The sequence below is a fragment of the Lates calcarifer genome, linkage group LG10 (assembly GCF_001640805.2).
Source record: "Lates calcarifer isolate ASB-BC8 linkage group LG10, TLL_Latcal_v3, whole genome shotgun sequence".
Lineage (NCBI taxonomy): Eukaryota > Metazoa > Chordata > Actinopteri > Centropomidae > Lates > Lates calcarifer.
This window is the reverse complement of record NC_066842.1, coordinates 2,295,665-2,317,790: the sequence shown is the minus strand read 5'-3', so window position 1 is coordinate 2,317,790 and position 22,126 is coordinate 2,295,665. Positions and strand designations below refer to the sequence as shown.

Here is a 22,126-nt window from a genome sequence, read left to right as displayed (position 1 = left end):
TTTGTGGAAAATGGAGCTGAATGAGTCTTTGATCTTTACAGTGAGGAAATCTGTGAGCTGATGATGAAAGAGGTTCAGGAGACTCTGATGACGTCTTAAACACAGAGCTCAATCAGTCAAGGAGAAGAGAGATAACACAACAAACTGACCACTGATTCCTTCCTGGTAGAGCGGATTTAACCTCGAACTCATGTTGTCTCCTCCATTACCTCCGCCGCACTGAAAGAGACTAACTGCTAACTGGCCATGCAGGCAGAGACGCTGACTGATTGTTGTGGCTATCTACCTCATCAGTACCTTCACAACTATCACAGAAACAGACAGTGACCTTTACTGAATGAAAGAGAACAGACTTAATGAAAGAACGTGGCCTCTGAAACTCTCTAAGCCTCCTCAGAGAGTAGACTGATAATAATCCACTACTGAAATTCCTGTTTTCCTGCTTCTTATGACATCCTGATGTGAGTATCTGACTGAGGTTTGGGTCAGTCTGCATCCTTTCTAATACTTTGTTGAACATATTTAAGTTCAACTTTGAACATTTGCATGTAACCAAAGTTTTAAATCAGAATAAGACGTCATGTAGCTCTTTTTTTTTTAGCTGAGAGGGAAGAAACAGTTTTGAGTGACAGTCTAATTAATGTTGACAACATTTAGCACCAACCTGAAAATGAGCTGAGCAGCAAAAGATATGAAAAGCTAATTACAAATTGAATGAACAGGTCTACCCTACTTCTTCCTGAGCCACTTTCTCCAAAGACTTTATTCAGAACTGGGTTGATGAGCTCAGAATACTTGAGGCACTTTATAAAAAGTATCGGTGTGGTATCAGGTCTTCGCAGGTTCAAAAATATTGGACCTGATCCCAAAATGTACTGAACCAGGTGTGCTTAATTTGTTTCTAATAAAAAGAAGTAATCTGAACAGACTGATCGTAGAAAATGATTTTACATGTCAAACTAATGTACAGAAATACTTCAGACTGTTTCACTCCACAACAGTAAATCATCTCATCGCAGTGTAGTCAGCGGACTGCAGACAGATGGAGATAATCATTTCATACGATTCATGTTTCATGTCATCACACATGTCAGTATTCTTCTGTGAAGCTGAGCTGATAAATCTGAATCTCAGCTGCAGCTCAGAGCGGCGTCAGTGTGAGAGATGTGTTTCAGCGATAAATGAAACCGGCGAGCTTCATATGTCACCTCATCGTTGGTGTTTGAGGATCTCACCGTGACACCAGAGACCGGTGTGCAGTCTTTAATCCATGTTGTGGATTTAGAAATGAAGCACGAGTCGAGTCTCCTGTTGGAAGATTCTGAGGTTTGTTACAGTTGATGGAGGTTAACGGGGTTGCTGTTCTGCCCACAGTGTTTCATATCACATTATTAGCTTCATATGAAACAAGCACTCAGCCTCTTGCCCACCGGCTCAGCAGTAATCACTGCTCCCCGACACGACACATGGAGTCATTTCTCTTGCTTTGTGAAACCTTGTTAGACAGCTGAAATTGTGAGACAACGTGCCTGGAGGCCTGACCTGACACCAGCTGTATTTTTAACTTCATGACCTGCAGTAACGACACGGCACCAACACCAGGGGGCGCCTGTCTGAACCCTGCCCGCAGAGGAAGTAAACACTGACTGCTGGGAGAGAGAATCACTTCACAGCACACTCATGATTCTGGCTTTAATGACACAAATACTGTCGCTGCAGTCACAGGAAAAGAACATCCACCTCCCTCTGGCTTTCTCTGCAAACACAACAGTTCTGACTTAATTGCTATTTTCAGTCAGTTTTTAACCCAACTCTCCAAAGATAATGATGTAGTTAGGAGGTAATCTTAACATCTTAATTACGGTAATTTAACTTATCAAACTTCATTCTTTTCACGATGAAAACAAATGTCTCATTACGTGGAGATAACAAGCGCTGTGGTCGGTTTCATCAGCCAGTTGTTTCTCTGACAGACGTCCCAACAGAGAACACTGACAAAAGCTAATGAGAAGTTAACCCACGCATAATGTTTGTCTTATGACCACTGTGTATTTATCTTGAGATAATGAGATGAGGCTGAATAAACTGTTACACAAGATAAGATTGTTATATGTTGAGATAATGAGATGCTTGTTATCTCTGTTGATAGAAGTAACACAGAAACATATTTTTATTATCGCAGGGAAATTAGAGATAAATAAGGAGTGAGTGGTTTGTTCAGGTCTTCAGAAGATGAAGAAGTCAATTCAATCAAGATGTAATAAGATAATTAAGTCATGATCAATATCTTGTTTTGTGGAATAATACAACAGGGAATACCTGGTTATCTCAAATAAATGGTGATTAACTCAACAAAATATGGTGCTATTTGTTATAAAATTTGTTCTAAAAAGATGTGATGAGAAAATTGAGTTGGGATTAACAGATCTCAAAAACACACACACACAAAACCAAAATGGACCATAAAGGTTTTACAAAATTAAAGTTGAGATTAATATTTCAAGAAGATATTAATTAAAATGTTAAATAATGTAATTACAACAGAAACAGAATGTTATGTTAAATACAGAAAATGTAATTGAGAGATTATGATTATTATTATTATTATATAATGAAGTTGGGATTAATATATCTCAAGATAATGAAGTGATCTGACTTGATGCCACAAAAAAAAAAACAACAGAAAACACTTTTCTCTCAAATGTTAAAAATGAATAAGTTTGGAATCAGGATTTAGATTTTAATTAAATTCAATACTGAAGTAGTTGTGATGAAAAATTTACTTTGAGATGTTACATCGAATAACATCAGGTCTGGATGAACGTATCCCAGGAGAAATCTAAATGCTGAACAGTTTCAAAATTATACTATAAACCCCACAAAAATGTAACAGAAGGTTATAATTTATTATCTCAAAGAAATGATGAATAAATTATTACGATGAAAAAGTGCTGAATCTCAAGATAATTAAATTCTTTTTGTAGGAAAAAAACTGATTATAAGAACAGAAAGTCATATTTTATCAGCCTGAATTACTGAGATAATGAAGTCATTATTAAAGTCTGTTGTTATTAACCACAACAACTCCTGACTTCCATACTTTGATGTCTGACTAATATATTTGTTTTTGAGTTCTGCACAGTTCAGAGTCTGAACCTGATTTTGTTGGACACGTATGTTTACTCTGCTGCTTTCATTACTCACAGTGAGGCACATGCTCATATTCGGAGGATGGGAGTGAATAACTTTCAATGCCAATGGTCGCCTCAGGGCCTCCTGTTGAGTTCTGCTCTCATTAAATCTGATTATCGATCGCAGTCCACAAGGGCACTTCATCCAAACGCAGGGTTAATCCACTCATTACACTATCTAGAATTCCTCAGTGAGTGATAAATTACAGGAGAGACACAGATTCATAATCAAAGTGGTAATTCCAACTCATCCTGCTCAGTATCAAATTTCAACCTGCAGGCAGTTCAGGAAAACATCCTGTTGAGGAGATGAAGTGATGTGTGAAAGACAAGATGAAAGCTTGTCAAATGATTTCTGTTTCTATTCAAGAGAAGACCACATGTCAACCACTTGATGGCGCTAGAGGAAGAGTCAGTAGGATTCATCCTCAGAGGATCACGAATGCACGATGTTTCAAGCTGAACCAAAATGGACAGACCGACACCCATGGAGCCACACCGGCAGAGAGGATAAAATGACGACATCAGTTTTTCTGGAAGTGTCTCAGACTGATGTTTGTTTAAGAGACAAACACGACGAATGGAGGAAGTAGAGCGATGTGGTCGTAGTCTGTTAGATTGGTCTACAAAACTTTGACCCCGTTTGTCTCTGTGTTTCCTACCAACAGAATATCACACATATCATAGTGCAATTCAGGAAACACTCCTATGGGTTGTTGTAGAGAGTAGGGACTGTACGGTTGTTTAGGTTGGAGGACTTGTTGAACTGAGTCAGGACAGAAATAAATCACTGAATAACTTGAAATTTGCAGCGTAGTTGTAATGCAGGTATGAATCAGAGTTGGTTGTTAAAGAGAAAATTTCCATTCTGGTTTAACCTCAGGAGCAAAACTCATTTCCATTTTGGACCATCCATGACCTTTATTCTTCACCCCCCTCCACCCCGGGGCAAACTTGACATTTTAGCCGCACTTCCTGTCAAGGTGTAGTGAATGTTTAAGCCCTCAGGGGTCACTGGTGGAGCTGTTAGACTTTCACTTATGTTAGAATGTCTGTGTATCTCAGTTTTGTGTGTGAGGATTTAAAACTGTATCCACCCGTCTCAGACTGAAGTGAGCAGTGGTCGTAAATATAAACTATAACTGGACCTGGCACGTTCTGACTGTTAAATCTGAATACATTTACACTGAAACACCACAGGCTGCCAGGGAAGCACCACTGACCTCATTAAACACTACACTACACTGTGTGTGAGAGAGACCTCGGTGTTAATGGGCGGCTGTATTTTCACAGACCACTAATTCTCCTTGTTCCTGGGCCGTTTGCTGCTTTATGTGATGAAAGATTCATGGAGCCGCGTCTCCAGGCTCGTATGAGGAGGACCAAAGTCCACCTCCGTGTTTATAGGCCGGACTGTTTTTACATAACGTGCAGTACGAGCTGCTCTCTGTCCTCTCCTGCTTTTATCCGTCTATTTCTGCCATGTCTTGTTTGTGTGAAGCCTTTTGCAACATTGCATTTGATGTGTGCTTTATGAATAAACATTATGCATGTTCAGGAATCATCCAGATGGTTGGATTATACCAGTTTAAAGGAAATTGAAAATCCACGCACAAGTCTTGACCTTGAGTCAAACAGTCAGTGGAGTTATTTTATCTTCATTTCCATCAACAGATCTACAGAAAATGATTGTTACTACTCACATTTCTACAATTCAGCCTGAACTCATGGGAAATTTGTACAAATTGTTTTTAGTTAAGAAAACAAACTGATATCGTCTCAGAGGACGGATGTGGAGATAATGACAGACTTTTGCAGTTTATATTTCCAACATTAAGTTCGATCTCATTAGAAAAAAAAATGTGCTTATTTGTACAAATTGTACTTTTTTCAGTGAACATAAATGTTAAACCCCCAAAGTGAAACAAAGCTGAAGAAAGCTGCTGTAGTTTTGCACTAATTGGATGAAAATGCTGGTGATGACTAAAAAAATAAAAAGAGGCTCATTATCATACAAGTACAGTTTTAATTCCTTGTTTTGAAAAGCAAACCCATTTCTCTTCATTCTGAATCCTGATTAGGCCGACAGCAGCAGCTCCTCTATTTCCAGAGTTAAATAATAAGTCACACAAAAAATGACTTCCTGCAGCCTCTTACTGCACGAACCTGAAAAGAATGAAGCAGCATTTTCACACTGAGAACATGAAAAGACAGAATGTGTCGTCAGAGCCCTTTGAGAAAACTACACATTTCTGATGGAACATGTAACTTCTCATTTGTCAGTTTTTCCTCATTAAGTCTCATGATATGAACAATGTTCTTGATCTTGGTTAAAAGTACTGTTAGCATGAATATGGATATTTATAGTGCTGTACTCTGATTGGCTGACAGTAGCCTCTAACTCTAAAAGCTGACTGGATGATTTCTGCTGACTGAGGGGGTTTGGACGGCGTCCAGAGAGGGTGGAGTTTAAACTGTGTGCATGTAAAAAGAAGAGGTTTTGGAAAATACAGTCATTTTAAACTAAATCTCTCAAACTAAATCAAACCTTTTACCTGTCTACATTAAACATCTTTGATCTTTAAAGACAGAAGACATTTACATTCCCACAGACAGGCCTCTGTAAGTGCTCTGCTGCCAACAGAAGAATGTGCCTTCAGCTTTTAAACAAACATTTCCCTTCATCTTTTCAAATAAAACTCCCTGTGGCCTCGGTCCTGCAGCCCTGAGGCCGCCGGCATGTAAACACTGCACTTCACTTCTTACATTTCTGACAGTAAATCTGACAGACTGAGAGCAGCACAGTCACATCTAAACACAAACCTCAAACAGCACAGACACTTGAATTAACATCAACACAAGTGAAATATTTTATTCTCCAAACATTGGTTTTAAGGTTGCATTGGCAGATTTTTTTTACATTCACGTACTCAAGCTTGTATATTTTACACACCAGCCACAACAAACATCAATAATACTCCACAGAATGATGTTTGAACCAGCAGCAGCAGCAGGCTGGATCCTCCCTGCAGGACCATGACCGGGCTGGGATTCCTCTGCTCGGAACATAAAGTCTGCACACAGAGCACTTTAGAAGCAGCATTGGATGAGACACTGAGCCTGCACTCCGATTTACTAAGAAAAAAACACCAAGCATCAGGCTTCACAAAGCCAAGTAACAGCATCAGCATCGTAGTCTTGTGAGATCCCAGTCGGACTCGGGTGAAGCAGAAACGCAGCTGGATGGTTTTACGCGCGGCGCCTCGGTGCGCATTTTACGCACACTTGTCACTTCTCTTCTTCTTAAGTTTCACACCTTTAAATTGTGATAAAAATGTAGAAAATCCCTTTGATGAAGTCAGAAAACATCTAACACGCCACGTATAGCTGTGATGATCTGTCCGGAGCTTTGCTGTTTTTACACGAGCAGCGGTGGATTTGGCGCAGAGCTCTCCGAAACAATAAGCACTAAGAACTCCAGCAACACCTGCAGTAAAAAGAACAACGCAACAGTGAGAAAGTCCCGACAAATCACCGACATTCACAAGGAGTTTTCAGTCACTGTTCCTCTGAGAGGTTAGTCTGTAATAAGTTACATGTGGACCAGTCTTCAGTCTGGTTTTCAGTTCATCGCTGCAGCGCGTCCGTGTCGCACTGATCTGTCAAAACAGAGAGTCTGCAGTTCTCCGTCTCCACGTTGTTGAGCGGGATGACGATCTGCGTGTCGTCCGGCTCCGCTCTCACCGTCCCGGAGAACGGCCGCAGGTGGCAGGTGTTCGTCCCGGTGGGCGAGGAGATCCTCCAGAACAGATCCTTCATCTTCTTCCTGAACTCCCGGCGCATCAGGCAGTACAGCACCGGGTTCAGGCAGCTGTTGGTGTGCGCCAGGCACACGGTCACCGGGTGGACGTACGTGTGCACCATGTAGTAGGTTTTATCCCAGTTGACCACGTTGAATTTGACCAGGACGCCCCAGAAGGTGATGGCGTGATTGGGCATCCAGCAGATGAAGAAGGAGAGGACAACGATGGTGACCGAGCGGGTCACCCGGGACCTGCGCTTCACCTGGTTGTTGTTCATGCTGCGCAGGCGGACGAAGCGCAGCAGCAGCAGGTAGCACACGGTGACGATCAGCATGGGGAACACGAAGGCCACCAGGATCTTCTGGAGGTGGTACAGCGCCAGCCACGACTGTCCGTCCGGGAAGCCCAGCAGGCACAGCCTCTCCCCGGCCACATTCTTCACTGTGGAGAAGATCGCAGTGGGCAGAGAGGCCACCGTGGCTGAGACCCAGAGCCCGGCGATCACCCAGCGCACTGGGCACACCCGCCGCCGGGTCCGGTCCTTCAGCGCAGAGGCCACCGACCAGTACCGGGTGACGCTCATGGCGGTGAGGAAGAACACGCTGGCGTACATGTTCATCACCGTCACCGAGAGGATGATCTTGCACATTTCGTTTCCAAACGGCCAGCTGAAGTCCAGGGCCGTGTCCACAGCCCAGAACGGCAGGGTCAGCACGAACTGGAAGTCCGTCACGGCCAGGTTGAGGATGAACAGGTTGATGCTGGAGCGTTTCTTCCTGCCCCGGCGCACTTTCATCAGGAAGAACACCAGCAGGTTCCCGACCAGCCCGGCGGCGCACACCACCGAGTACACGATGGAGATGAGGATGCGCAGGGTCGGGGAGCCGTCCGCCGACACGTCGATGTCATCCAGGCTGCTGAACCGGTTCTGTCCCGCTGCGGACCGATTCCAGGAGGACGTGGTGGTGTTGTGGTTCCACTGCTCCGCCATCCTCTCCGGTAACAGACCCGACCCGAGTCCCACAGGGCGCATCACCTCCTGCGCTCCCGGAGAAAAGAGGCTTCCAGCGGGGCCAGGTGCGCACAGTCCCCGCAGCTCATGTTCACCCCGCCGCGCGTTTTCTCTTCTGCCCTCACCGGGCGTCCTGAACGAACCGGAGCTGCTCTCACAGCCGCTGCTTACCGGTTCACTGCTGAGCCCCGTGCGCGCGCGGCTCACTTTATGTTCTGCTGGTGCCCGAGGAGGCGCGCGCCCGACAGGGGACTGGCGTGTCATTTTAAGACGAAACTACAGCAGAGGAGAGGAACCGACCCTCTGACAGAGCACAGGGCCGGCAACAGGGATTTAAAGGCCCCAAGAGGATTCCATGTGGCCCCCTGCCACCCCCACCAGACTCCAGTGACAAAAAGAGTAATTTTACAGAGCAGGAGAGCTGCTGGAGTTTGTTTGTGTTTTACTTATGTGAAGGATCTGAACACTGAGGTTAACTGTGTCAGGTGTTTGGTTTCAAATTCTTCTTCTGGTTCTTGCAGCCTGAAACTACAGCGTCTTTAAAAATCTGCACTGAGTTCAGTGTCTCTGAATAAACAGTAAAGTCGACGGTGGAGTTTACTGCCTCGTTTTTAAAATAGTTTCCTGTGGTGACAGTTTGTTCTTATTTTCATAAATTGTGACTTTAACAGTCCTTTAAATGGCATTTTAAATCTAAAACTTCTTATCTTTGAATTAAGAAATGAGTTGCTGTGTAGACGTCAGTTCCTTCCTTAGATACAGACTTAATCTGTCTATCTGCCGTACTGTGATGTGACCGTGCCAGCCTTCAGCGTTTAATCACAAATATGGAGAAAAGTTGGACGTTTTCCAGCGATTCACACCATTAATTTGTCACTTTGCAAAAAACACATGAAGATATTTCCACATGAAGGACAATTATATCAGTTAGATTTCTCATGAGCGCAATTTAAAGAAGCAAATATTGTAACATTGAAAGTAAAGTGAACAGTTTAATCACATTAAGATAAGCCGAGGGTCCATGAAGCAGATAATAATTAAAATGAATTTATCAGCAGCGGAGGGGAGGGAGTCAGTTGGAGGACAAACAGTGAAGCTGAATCATCACTTCAGAATGAACACGAGCTTCATCAGGCTCTGTCTCCGAGTTTGAGCGGTCGGTATAAATGGAGCGTTCAGCCGTCTCATACATTAACAGCATTAACCCAGGAAGTGAATAAGTGGATTACTTACCTGACGCAGGTTCAGTGAGTTACACAGAGACGATGGTACAGCAGCCAGATGGCCCACAGCAACATTTTTTCCCCCATCCTCCTCCTCTCTGATCCAGCTGATTGGTGCCAACAGGCTTCACTGATCTCCTCCAATTTCACCTCTGCAGGGAACAGAGACCTGTGGGTTTCAGAGTGCAGGAACATGTCGGCATTTAACAGCACAGCACACAACAGGAGAGAAACTCTACTTTTTCATGTAGTTTTAATGAGTTTATTTTAGATTTTATTGTAGAGAGAAAGATGTTTTCTGTGGTCTTAACCCCCGCAAACAACATGCAAGTTTGATGTATTCAGAGGTCCTGACCTGAGGATACTTCAGCACCATAACACTTTAACTTCCCAGCACTGATCTCCACCAACTCCTGAGAAAAATATCTAACTCTTTAGCTTTCTTCTCCAGCTGGTCTCTGACTGTTTGGTTCTGGGCAGTGGGTTTATCAGAGCCTGTTTGATGAAAACAGACGCCTGCTGCTGGAAACATGGTGGATTAGAGTGAACTTTGTGGCTGTAAAGCCAAAGCCAATGAGCTGAAACGCTCTGTGAGGCTGAGTAACACCTTTAATCCACTGTTTATATAAAAATATTGATTAGTAACTTTTAAATTTTAAGTTTTTCTCCGCACCACTAGTGACCACCACAGTTGCAGCTCATTAAACCTCCTCAGCCTTTCAGAGCAGCTTGAGTTCAAGGACAAAACTGTCCTCAGACACAGACAGCTGTCTAAGAAGAGAGGAAGATTTGTGCAGCCTGTGGCTCTCGTGGTGGAAAAAAGACAACTGAAGTGGAAATTCATACCCTCTTCCTGTGAAAACTTTACCCATAAATCAATTTGAGCCTGTGCATTTTTTTTTTTTTGGTCCAGATTGTTGAGTCCTTTGCCTGATGAGCCTCTGCTGTCTGCCTGCAGAGCTCTCATTAAATCAGCACTGAGTAAGTCTGTGTTTTAATGATGTGTCATTATACACTGAGTTCCTTCTCGTTTCATGGTTTAACACATTAAAGCCAATATAAAGCCAGCCATCCAGAGTGGATACAAGCTGTCTGCAGAGATTCCTCACCGGTGGTTACAGTTTAGTATTCCACGTCCATGACAAACTCATGGTTTCCTGATTTATATTCTGGCTCGCAGCCAGGCTTAATTGACGATCGGTCTGTTTCTCCAGCAAGATATCTCAAAAACTACTGGTCAGGCTGCTTTGAAGTTAGCAGAGTATGCTAACAGCTCCCAGAGGTGGTTACTCTCCAATTCAGACAACCCACCTCTACCGTCAACCTCAGGCCAAATACATCTCTGAAAACAAGACATCTAATAACTCAGATGGTCAGATTACCATGAAATTACCATGGAGGCAGTAATCTCATAGGTTCTTTTCTCTACACTTCTGGCCCCACTGCTGGTGAGGCTCTGACAAAACCTTAATGACTGAGGGGCAGCAAAGACGTAGCACCATGGTCACACATTCCAACAAACGCAACTGGCCATATTTGCAAGTGGGAAGCCAGTGAGGGAGTACGTCTTTAGGGCATGGGGGGAAGGACAGTGAAAAGGTTGAACCATGGGCCACTTTGTTTCAGCACTGTTCAATGTTTCATGTGCAACAACCATCAGACAGAAGTCATTTTTTATATGTCTTGAAACATGCCTGCAGAGGGACATAAATTTCTACATGTAACATCAGACAGATTCTTATTTGAACCCACAGAAATTCAAGTCTTATATCATCACTGAGCAAACCCACAAACTGCACAGAGAAACATAAAAGACATCTGTGAGTTTATTTGATTCTAAGAAAGCATTAAAAAAAACATCCTCGTTAAGGAAGCCTCGGGGCATACATGGGAATCTTCCTCCTCATCTTTAATCTGTCGCCTTCTTACAGGAGGTGGAGCGAAGCTGGAACGGTCTGAAAATATAAAACCGACTCTTTAAGAGAGGATGAGGAGGGGCTGTGAACGGTGCAGGGTGTTTAAAATGAGAGACAGCCACAGGTAAGTACAATACGTCTCATCTCAAAGCACGGACCACTGCCTTCGACTCAGGATACCCTGACGCCTGCAAAGCAGCCAGATACGACCTCTGAAAACCCATCAGGAATGTGAGGAGGACACAAAGTTGAGTCCAACTTCTACAGCTCTAATCGGAGACCAGTGTGGAGTGGATTATACTGCATCTGCATGACCTCAGCAGCTTTTCTTGTTGACCCAAGAAAAGACGAACGAGAGACAACCCTTCAACAGCGTCCTCGATCTCTCCCTGAGTCAGTCCATGGTCCCCACATCCTTCAAGGCATCCACCATCATTCCTGTTCCTACTTTCTACAGGAACTGCTCTGCCCACAGCTTCAAATCGCTGCAGAGAGCGGTGGAGGTGGCACAGACAGTGTGTAGCTGTCGCAGGCAATGCCAAGGTGCCAGTTAGGGTGCCAACAAAAAAAGGATAGGAAGGAAATGTAGAATTCAAGTACACCAGGGAGCCCTGCAAAGGCTTGTCAATCATTCAGCACACACGAGCAAACCTTAAGCACAGCACTCAGATTTCAATGATTCTCCTGTGTATTATAGAAAAATGCCAGTGCACAAACAACCCAATCATCCATATAACAACCGCAGAAAACAAAAAAATGAGCCGTTTTCTGATTTTTGTTTTGGAATAATAAAATTGTAAAACAAATAACGACTAGTAATTTTATTTTTTTTTGTTTTATATTAGCGCAGAGAAAATGAGAAATCAGTTACGGGCTTAAAGCAGTCTGTTTCATTGTGCATTAAATTATTTTTATTTTGCCCCAGAAGTCACCTGATGAACGATAGCAAAGTAGATAACCATAACCAGCTATTTTTGTTATTTTGGGGCAGCACAGAAAAGGATTGACAAATGCAACACGTAGATGTGGGCTCAAAGCAAGGTGTTTCGTCCATTTATTTTCCCCTTAGCTTAGCTAAGGCTGGCTTTCTTCACCTTAGCTAGGCAGCACAGAAAAGGACTGTGCTAGCTTACAGGGATCCTGTGCTATCGTTCATTATGTGACTTCCAGTGAAAAATAAAAATAATTTAACACACAACGACAAAACAGGTGGTTTTTAAGCCTGTGACTGATCTCCTCTGTGTTAATATAAAACAAACATGAAAAAATACTGGTTGTGCTTTGTTTTCTGATTTCATTGGTTCCAAAATAAAAACCAGAAAACGGTTTGTTTTTCGTTTCCGGTTTCTTATTCTGAAACGAAAAACGGGAAAAGGCACTCTTTTGTTTTCAGATTTCCTACTCCATAACATAAATCAATTGGCCGTTATCTACACGGACCCACAACTCCCATAGTCTCCTTCTCAGTTGATATAAAGTTTTCTGCTCTCACAGAATCTCTGGAAAGCGGTCAAAGTGAGACCTCCTGGCCAACAAAACATCTTTTGTCCACTACTCTTACCTCTCGGCCGCAGGCCGGTGCAGTAAGGTGAGCAGCCGGCTCCAGGGAACGACGGCCGGGATAGTGTTGCAGGTTGGAGGGTTATCCAACGGGAGGTATCCAGGAAGCAAGAACAGCAGACTAACACACTGCCTAGGGCTACTAGTCTTCATACGGTGTCGGTGGTGAGCGCGCCATTTTTAAAAGTGTAAAACGCGCCATTTCTTCGGTCCAGGTGTGTTCCCGTGTGACGCAGGGGGCGGAGCGTCCTTAAAGGAGCAGACTCCCAGCCATACAGGATCCACATCATCAAGGACCACGGTCACAGACGATCCACTGTTTACCGCTCTGCTTACGTTAAAATACATGATCAACCATGATTGCTGCTTTTGAATCAAGACGCTACATACCCAATGTATAAAACATAGATTTTATTCATATAGTCTTTCTTCTAGTCTTTTCATTTATTATCTTACATTTTATACAAGTAGAGCTCTTATTGCTGATTCCTTACTCCCGTTTTCTCATCCAAAACATTTCATTGAACTGTTGAACCTGTGTTAACCTGCGTATGACCAATAAGACTGAAGTGCTGCACATTTAAACACTAAACAGCCTCTGATGTGAGATAAGATAGTGAAACATTATGGAAACTAGGTCATTAAAGTAAAAGTGAAGTGGATGTTGGACTTGGAACATATTGAATTTTCATTATAGAGCCAGGAAGACTGGTGTAGCACAAGAAAATATGACTGGACAGAATCTGTCTCATTAGACTACAAGCACCCACTTTTGCCTCAAGACCTGAAGTTTAGACCCTGTTTGTTGAGTTTTAAGTTCAGTTTTACTTTAGTTTACACAAAAAGAGTGAATAAATCAAATTTCAGTTTGACTTTAGAGGCAAAAGCACAAAAGCAAAAAGTCTTCTTTTAGTATTTTACTTCACTGATCTAAATCATCAGCAGCATGTTTTGGCGTTAGTCGCTCAGAATCAAAGAGCTTCTTTCTAGAATTGTAGAAATGTTCAACAGCCATAGAGGGAGAAATCCATCACAGCAGAAACACAGACTCCAAATATCACATCCACAAGAGCAGAAAATAGACCATGATGCAATGCAGCTACAACACACATTGGGGTTTAAATCGAGCAGCATCTCGTTTCTTTTGACCTGGAAAAACCTTCCTCCTACACTATCTTCTTCTCTTCAATCAGTAATTGAGAGAGAGGTTTTATTATGTTAGACTTTGGAATGCATCCTAGATGGAGTATGTAGTCTCAATTCATATAAAGCTCAAATATACCAACACTACATTAACTGATACAGCTCTAATCAGTGTTATTTCCCAGCATCTGTTTACTGATAATCCCACTGTTCAGTACGTGCTCAGAAGCAAACAGCAGACAGACACAGTTAGAGACCAACATAGTGGAGCATTTATCAGCTAAAGAGCCAGATATTTCCCTCAGGAGGTGATGGAGACCAAAACAGAGCCAAAAGAGAGGAAATCTTAACGTTGGATTCAATCAGCTGGACACAAACACCACTCCAGATAAATTCATGTTGATGTGTATCTGCTGGATGTGGAAGTAAGTAAATATTAGTTTAATAAATTCAACATAACCACGTTTTGTTTTGTTTTCAGCTCCTTCTGCTGCCCCCTAGTGGCCAAAAGAATTAATGCTGCTGTGAGGCGACAAAACTGAAAGCTACATCAGGTCAAACCCTGTGTTTACAGCTCTTACAATAAACAAAAGCTGTTTTGATGATTAGAGGTTTAGAAAAGGAACCAGGTTTTTAAAGAACTTTACTGGCATGTCTTATATTCTTAACATTTTCATTGAACTTGAACTTGACACTTTAAAATTTCTCACTGCTCGTCTCTTTGAAGATGTGTTTCGCTCCAGTGGACTGCTGATAGGCCTGTCACCGTGGTTCCATTATTTAAAAGAACAAAGGATTAGACTTTTTAAAGTGACACTCGAAACTTTTTACTTGCAGGTGTTCTGAACAGTGGTGGCCTGTCTGCATCGTTCCATCTGACAGCAGTTTATTTTCTTTCCACTGATGTGTTTTGACATAATGGATGGCCAAAGAGTTTGTCTGAGACAGGTTTTGTTTTCTCCTCTCTGTATAGATGTGTCACTACAAGTGTTTGGAGCAGTGAACTGCATTTTTGTTGACAGAAATGACTTCTCAGCGGGGTTTGTCGTCCAGCTCTTTCTGTTTGCGGTTCAGAGGTGAATTCTCCAGATGAATAAACTTTTTCCTCTGTCCTGTCATGTTGTCTCTGTCTGGAATTTGGGCCCAGATGAATGCCCCAAATGATAGAGATTTAGCCAAAGAGGCAGCACAGATGGCATGTGTGGCAGGTTTATGCCCCCTGGTGAACCATCCCCCACAGGTCTTGCACCCTCTTCTTCCTCCGGGGAGCTTTAAATGGTGGAATTATGAGTATGTGACAAATCCTATCTGGAACCATTTATGTCTGACGTGATCAGACAAAACTTCCAGAGACACTTTTAGTTTTTAGAACTTTATATTTGAAGTAACAATAATAGTGACAACAGCAATTAACAACACAACGATTGCTTCTTGTGTCTCTGCACCTGTACACGAGAAGACAGACCTCTAACCTGAAGGAACACAGCTCCATAACCCTTTCAAACATGTCATGTTGAGGACAGCATTTTGTGCAGACTGAGAATGTCAGGAAGTCAATATATCATTGCACAGCCTTTCCAAGGACAGTTAAATTAGAGTCCAGCAGCTAAAGTTCATTTTCCTGAAATACCAGAGCACTTTAGTATAAATTTGACTGACTGTTCAGCTCATTTCAGCTGCTTCACTCTGCTGACTCCGTAACATTTTTCTCAGCATTTACCAGTGAGTTTTACCAAGATGCAGTGGACTATAGTCTGTTACTGTGTGAGGAATCTGTAAAGTCAGTAATGTGGGGAGCGGCTGAGTGAAAATGCACTGTGTGGAAAAGGAAACAAAGACCACAAAACAGAGTTAACTGCTGCTCATGCTGATATACACCAGGCCCAGGTGTGTCCCATGTGACTGATTAGTCTCTGAGGACAGACAGAGAGCTATATCCTCTTATGGATATCAAACCTTCAAATAAATCTCTGGAAATGTGTAAAATATGAAACACCACCCTGAACTCAACAAAGACAAGTCCTATACCTTACTTTATCCTCGGTCAGCTCCGACATTAATCACTTAAGGAGATGTGAAGTGTCAACACATTAAAAGATGGTTTTGGTTGTTATAATGTTTTAAAGCTGTGACTGGCCTCATGCCATTTTATGTAGGAGCTGCACCTTTGTCCTGTGACCATGAAAAACAATATAATACACCATAAACATTCTTTACAGGAATGCACAAGACAGAGCTAAGATAACAAGTAAACAACAGACAGACCTTTAGTCCATCCATCTTGTTTCAAAACCCTCAACACTGCCTCTGATTTTAATTCCTTTAAATGACCCTTTAATGAAGCCCTCTCAGTGTTTACTCACTAAATGAGTGTGTCCTCTTCTTTCTGGGTCAAACATGATGCTGCACAATCTGTGAGTTCCCTCAGGGGAAACCTCTCTCAGGTTTGCAGAGGAGTCTGTGTAAGACGACTGAAATAAAGTAATAAAGCGATAAAACAATAAAACAGCATCCACTGTCAGAGGATTGGACCAATATAAAAAAAAGATTGGATCAAGGGTCACAGAGTGTCAACAGTCAACATGGATCCAGTCTTTTGTTTCATTTTCTGCCTGTATATTTAGTAAGTACACGACGAGTCATGAACACTGTCATTAAAGGCAAAAAGGTAAAGATAGAGATCAGATCAGATCCAACATGAACAGAGCTGAGCTGTCACACACATGAGAAATGGACAGAAAGGACATTGATAAACAGAAGGAAACATGGAGCAAAGGACAGATGGACGTGTAGTCTGTGCAGAGTCCAAAGTGGATAAAGCAACAACAACATCCACTGAGACAGAAAGAGAGAGACTAGAAACATTCTTCAATCTCTGAGTGAAGACTGAATCCCTTCTTGGCTCTGTGGATGTCCACGTCAGTCTGTCCGTCAGTCTGTCCACCGCTTTAATCCAGACTTCCTCTGACTTTTCATCCAGTGCCATCATCAGCTCAGAGTCCTGCAGAGTTAAACTTGGTCTGAAGTAATCTTATGTTTCAGATGGAACCACATTCACCCTATGACAGTAACTCAGTGGAACCTGAACCTGTTGAGAGCTACATGTCCAAGACGTACTCTGGCCGAGCTGGATGACTTCCTGTCGGCTCCCCGCTCACAAATGACTTTCGTAATGATAGTACAGAGATTTATGTCACATTCACTGTTTAAGAGTCGTTTCTTTTCCAGTCATTGTGTTTGGAAACATGTTTTTTGGGTCAGTGTGATTCATGTGAACTCAGATGCTGTAGCAGCATCACCTCACAGCTCAGCTCCTTTTCTTTCTTCTACTTCACATGAACTCTGTTGTGAGAGAAGTGTTATATAAACCAAATGAGAACTCTCTCCAGCAGTAGATATATTTAGTTGTCTTGTTTTCAAAGGCATTTTTGATTCTTTTTAGGGGAAACATAATTAACTATCAAGTTTTAATGACAGGAGGAGTTTGAACTTTTCTTGCACGTATGAGAAAATCCAACAAACCTTCTAGGAATCTATAATTTAAACCAACCCTGCTTCACCCTCCCGTCGAGTTTTCTACTTGTCTTTCCTGCAGGTTGCAGTTTTCCTCGATGCAGTAGGTTTTTCTGAGGGTTTTCCTGACATCTTATTTTGCTCTCTGCGTGGTGCCAGCAACTCATTTCCTCATCAAAGGCCAGACCTCACGACAGAAAACTATCCACAGGGTTGTTTGGATAACAAGCGAGCCAGAGACCTCCCTGAACACAACAAGGAATTAAAGAATTCAAGCTCAGAGGGGTCACAAAGTTAATTAATGATTATTTTTTCATTAATAAAACAGCTTTCCCACTGGTGTAAAGATACAGATGTAATAAAAGCTGCTGCCCGCTGAGCAGTTTCTGATATAAACTGGTTGGAATTTCTGAGGGAAGCTCATTCAAATCCCTTCATTAGATTTACAAAAGCTTTATTTGATCAGGTAATCTGACTGAGATCAAGATCTCATGTGAAAGAGAGAAAGAAAACACTGATAACCAGACAAAAGAAAAGGACAAATACATATTACTGCAAACAAAGTTTTAAGGCGGAGTGAGCAGCATGAGAGTCGAGCACAGAAACCCTGACTCCTGTAATTAGATTCAAACTGTTTTCTCCAGTGACATTATGTTGATTATCTGGGTTCACTGAGTCCTGTCTGTGGTTTAGGCAACAAAACATCTTTGGTTCAAGTTCAGGAAACGTGGTCTGTCCATGAGTTTGAGTAAATGCTGAAAGAAGGTGAAAGATTTTTTATTTTAAAGAACCAAAGGTACTGAGGAAAAAACAAATACTGTGAGGTCCTAAAGCCTGGATTCTTTTACAACATCAATCAGACAAAATAACAAGACTGCCAGGCAGAGCTGGACGAGGTGAAGACAGACGAGACTTTCTAAGGCTGAAGTAGACTCTAAACAACACACAACATACATCATAAGAAGTGATTACAATGACAGTGTGACGGCCATGACAGGTTTCATCATCATGGACAGGCTGTAATGGTGCAGTGCAGGTGTGTGTGTGTGTGTGTGTGTCCTCAGTGGTCGTATCAGACGTGATCGGTTTTCACAGCTGGAACCTGAATGCAGCCATTTCCAAGTTTCTCTCCAGTGAACCGCCTCCAGGCTCTGAACCTGAATGCAGCGACAGCAGGGTGTGTATATAACCTGGTTAACAGGTGCAAACCACGTCCCAGTCACACAGGAGGAAGTCCTAAACCGACGAGTCTGAGGAGAAAGAGTTTATAACTTCATACTGAATTCCCTCTGCTAAAAAATAAGATAAAATATCACTAGTTCTACATCTTATTGTTCAGGTTGCCATGAAAGAAATACTACACTGACAAGTCAGTCTTATAAGTATCAGCACCTCTCCCTGAAGGCTTGAGAGAAGGCTCAGAAAATCTCCCTCAAGCAGAGAAACAGCAGTGTTCAGTATATACACACATACACACACTGAACACAAAGATCAGTCTTATACTTTTGTTTTTGTGCCATTTTTCACGAGTTGAAACAAAAGATTTTTTCTGAGTGTGCAAAACTCTCTCAAATGTTGTTCACAAATTTGTTTAAATCCGTCTCAGTCAGCACTTTCAGAGATAATCCATCCACCTGACAGGTTTTTCTTCGGCTGGTTACAGTAAAAGGCCACTGTGAACTGTGCAACACGATCCCACAGATGATGCAGTGCTGAATGTCCACCGTGAAACAAATTCTCATGTCACCTGGAAATGATTGGACTGAATGTTTAAAACTTTCTGCACAGCTCGTGGACGACTTGTGTGACGACTGTTTGGGTTCTCGGCTCTGATTCGGCCTCTTTTTGTCAGTCAAATCCACACAACATGTGGACACAAAGCCTTGAAATACTCCTAACGAGCATCACTCTGACTCTCTCGGCCGACTTCAGTTGAGATTTCACACTTGTTTTGACACGATGACACTGACGAGCTGTCGGCCTGCTCCGCTCTCTGCGTTTTACTCCCACAACAACATGGACAGGCTGATTACTCGCTGTCAGTTACACCGTCCTTCCTGTCAGCATCAATTTTACTGTCAGACAGTAAAGCATGCACGCATAATAAAAGGAAAATAAATACATTACATGAACACGTACAGCGGTCACAGGACTTAGAGGATCAACTCTAGACCTCAGAAAAAGAAAATGAAGAATCTCATTCAGCCATTTCAAGTATAATATTCTCCACTACAATTATTCCCTCCAGTGGCTGTGAGTTTGGAAAATGGATTTATTAGTAGTTGAGTTAGCATTTGGTCCGTCCTCAGTGAGAGGAACGTTTCCTCTGGCTGCTCTCTGTCCCACAACGCCTTCATTTGCTCAAAGCACTAAAAAGATTTAGGCTGCTTTCACTCTGCTCGAGGTACGAGCTCTGCACTCAGACCTAAGTGCTGCTGTGCTCAGAGGAAAACCTAAAATGTGTGTTTTGGATGAGAAGCGTCCCCGAGGAGGAGCATGTCTTTCTGGCAGCTTGAAGAAATCCTCAGTATCCAAAGTTGTCTTTGTAAACTCTCTGGACCCTTCAAGGTAAAGTCTGAAAAATCTACTTGAGTGTGAGGCAGACTTTTGGTGTCACTGTGAAATGTCTCCAGGATTATGCAGCAGTATTCTCCAGATGTTATTAAGATAACAGGAATAAAAATAAAATGTTGGTGATTGTTTAAACTGATAGGAGGCGTCTCCTAATCTGCAGAGTAAATATTGGCACAGCCAGGAAGTCGTTTTCCATTCAACTCAGTTACAGCTGATATCAGACAGTCATTAAGCTTCATCCTCTGGTGACCATGACGTCAGTAATAAATCCAGTAGGGATATTTCACTGAGTGTAAAATACCATCCCAGCCAGAAGCTGGATGGCAGGTATCACTGTTAAAGGAAGTGTATTTTCTGCATCTGAATGAACAATGAGAACACATTTTTCAGATGGTACTGTCACATTTTTCAGATGCCAGACTTGTGTTTTTAACAAAGATTGTTTCTGGAGAATCTGTCCTGATTTAAACCGTGCTGTGACAGATGTTAATTATTTACCCACCAACCTCATTTCTGTGGCAGTTTGGCACATGATGTTTGATCGTGACCCTCTTCCTGCCCTGCAGGGAATTCCTGTTAAAGCAGCAGAACGAGCTTAGCATTTATTATTTTACTGGATCTGCATCTGTATTAAATGTCTTTTATCTCCCACTCACACCACTCTCACATTCAACTGTGTCATGTGTTTAATGGATGTTGACAAAGTTTTCTCTCACATGAAACCCACAGTGTTGAGTTAATATCCATAAACATCAGAACCTCAGATAAACTGTGGCACATACAAGTAAATACAACTTAAATATTGTTGATGCCACAGCTCAGGCCTGTATCTCATAGTCAACCACCTGAAGCTAAATGCTATTAAAAACAAATCTCATTCCAAAGTGTATCAACGCTCTACATCAAACAGGATCAGTTTTCACAGTGATAACACACAACAAAGACGTCATGTGTCCTCGAGCTTCTTCTGCTTCGACTGTGAGCAGCAGGAGACTCAAGACGGAAAATCTGATTAATGTCCATGTTCTGCCACCTGATCGATTCCAAAGCATCCGCTCACTGTCATCACAGAGGAGTAACTTTCCTTTATTCCTCTACTCTCTCACTAAAACTGCATGAACAACACTTTGGCAGAGTCCAGTCCCAGACCACAAAGTTAAGCTTTGAAAGTTTCACCAGAGGCTTAAATGAGGAGAATCTGAAGCTCAACAAAAACTAATTAAACTTATATCTTTAGTTTGATAAAGTTTCACAGTTTTTATAAATAATCTTAAGACTTGGACAAGTAAGTTTAGTGTTAGTGTTCCAGTCCACTAGCATACAGTCAACCAACAGCTTTTAATTTACATATACTGGACAAAAGTACGTGGACAGCGGAGGACGTGATGTGTTCATTAAACAGCCTCCTCCTCTGCTTTCAGTCTCTCCATTAGATGCTGAACCTGGCTGCAGGAATTTGCTTCTATAAGAGCAGTAGTTTATTTATTTTTTTAAATAATCTAATGTTGTTGTTTATTCAGTTTTTATGTTCTTAACAGCCTTTAACAAACACCATCTCAGACATTACTGCAGAGATTACACATTTAGATTTTTAAGATAAAATACAGCAGACAGTGCTCTTTGTCGCCATCTGGTGGTGGAAAAATCCCCACTGTCCCAGCTTTTATTTTGAAAGTCTGAGGAGGGGGTCACACACACATCTAATCCTGTCAGCTGTGTGTTCTGCTGTCGGGAAGAGCTCAGATTTGTTTCGCGCTCTCACAGTGTAGCTAATGAGACATTGATTAGAGAGGGTGTCCTCATGTTCAGTCTATCAGACATCAGCTCTTTGTGTCCGTGCATCAGTCCGATGTGTCGCAGTAAAACCTCGTTGACATGCTGCTCTGTACTTTGATCTCTTCTTGAAGTTTCACGACTTATTGAGCGAGGGAGGAGTAAAGTTTACACAGGAGACTCAGTGCTTCACCGTGAGTCTTTTAAAGCCTGTGAAACAACATCTGGGCCATGGTGGGACACTGAGACGCTCCATTAAACCCAGACTGTGAGAGTGACTCTCACACCTGCTCAGCTTCCAAGCTCTTGCTTTTGGTTTTGTAAACTTTGTTTCCATTAAATGTTTCAGTTTCATCATTTGAAATGTTATTGTCTCTAGTTTATGGTACAAATCACACTGTCATGCACAGTGTGTCCT

The 22,126-nt window shown here is 42.3% G+C and overlaps 1 protein-coding gene and 1 long non-coding RNA gene across 2 annotated transcripts; both read right to left on the bottom strand.

The window, feature by feature from the left end:
* Nucleotides 1–5,197: 5,197 nt before the first annotated feature.
* On the bottom strand, nt 5,198–12,926 carry LOC108893586 (uncharacterized). The gene is made up of 3 exons (XR_001962696.2): nt 12,707–12,926; nt 9,240–9,398; nt 5,198–5,357 (listed from the first exon to the last, which is right to left on the bottom strand). It is a non-coding gene; the product is annotated as an uncharacterized LOC108893586 (long non-coding RNA).
* rxfp3.3b (relaxin family peptide receptor 3.3b) lies at nt 6,038–8,285 on the bottom strand. The gene has a single exon (XM_018691734.1). The coding sequence runs from the start codon at nt 8,268–8,270 to the stop codon at nt 6,819–6,821; it is 1,452 nt and encodes a 483-aa protein (XP_018547250.1). The 5' UTR covers nt 8,271–8,285; the 3' UTR covers nt 6,038–6,818.
* Nucleotides 12,927–22,126: the final 9,200 nt, after the last annotated feature.

Coding starts and splice junctions, on each gene's coding strand:
- rxfp3.3b (XM_018691734.1), bottom strand. CDS start 8,270: ATGACACGCCAGTCCCCTGTCGGGCGCGCGCCTCCTCGGGCACCAGCA.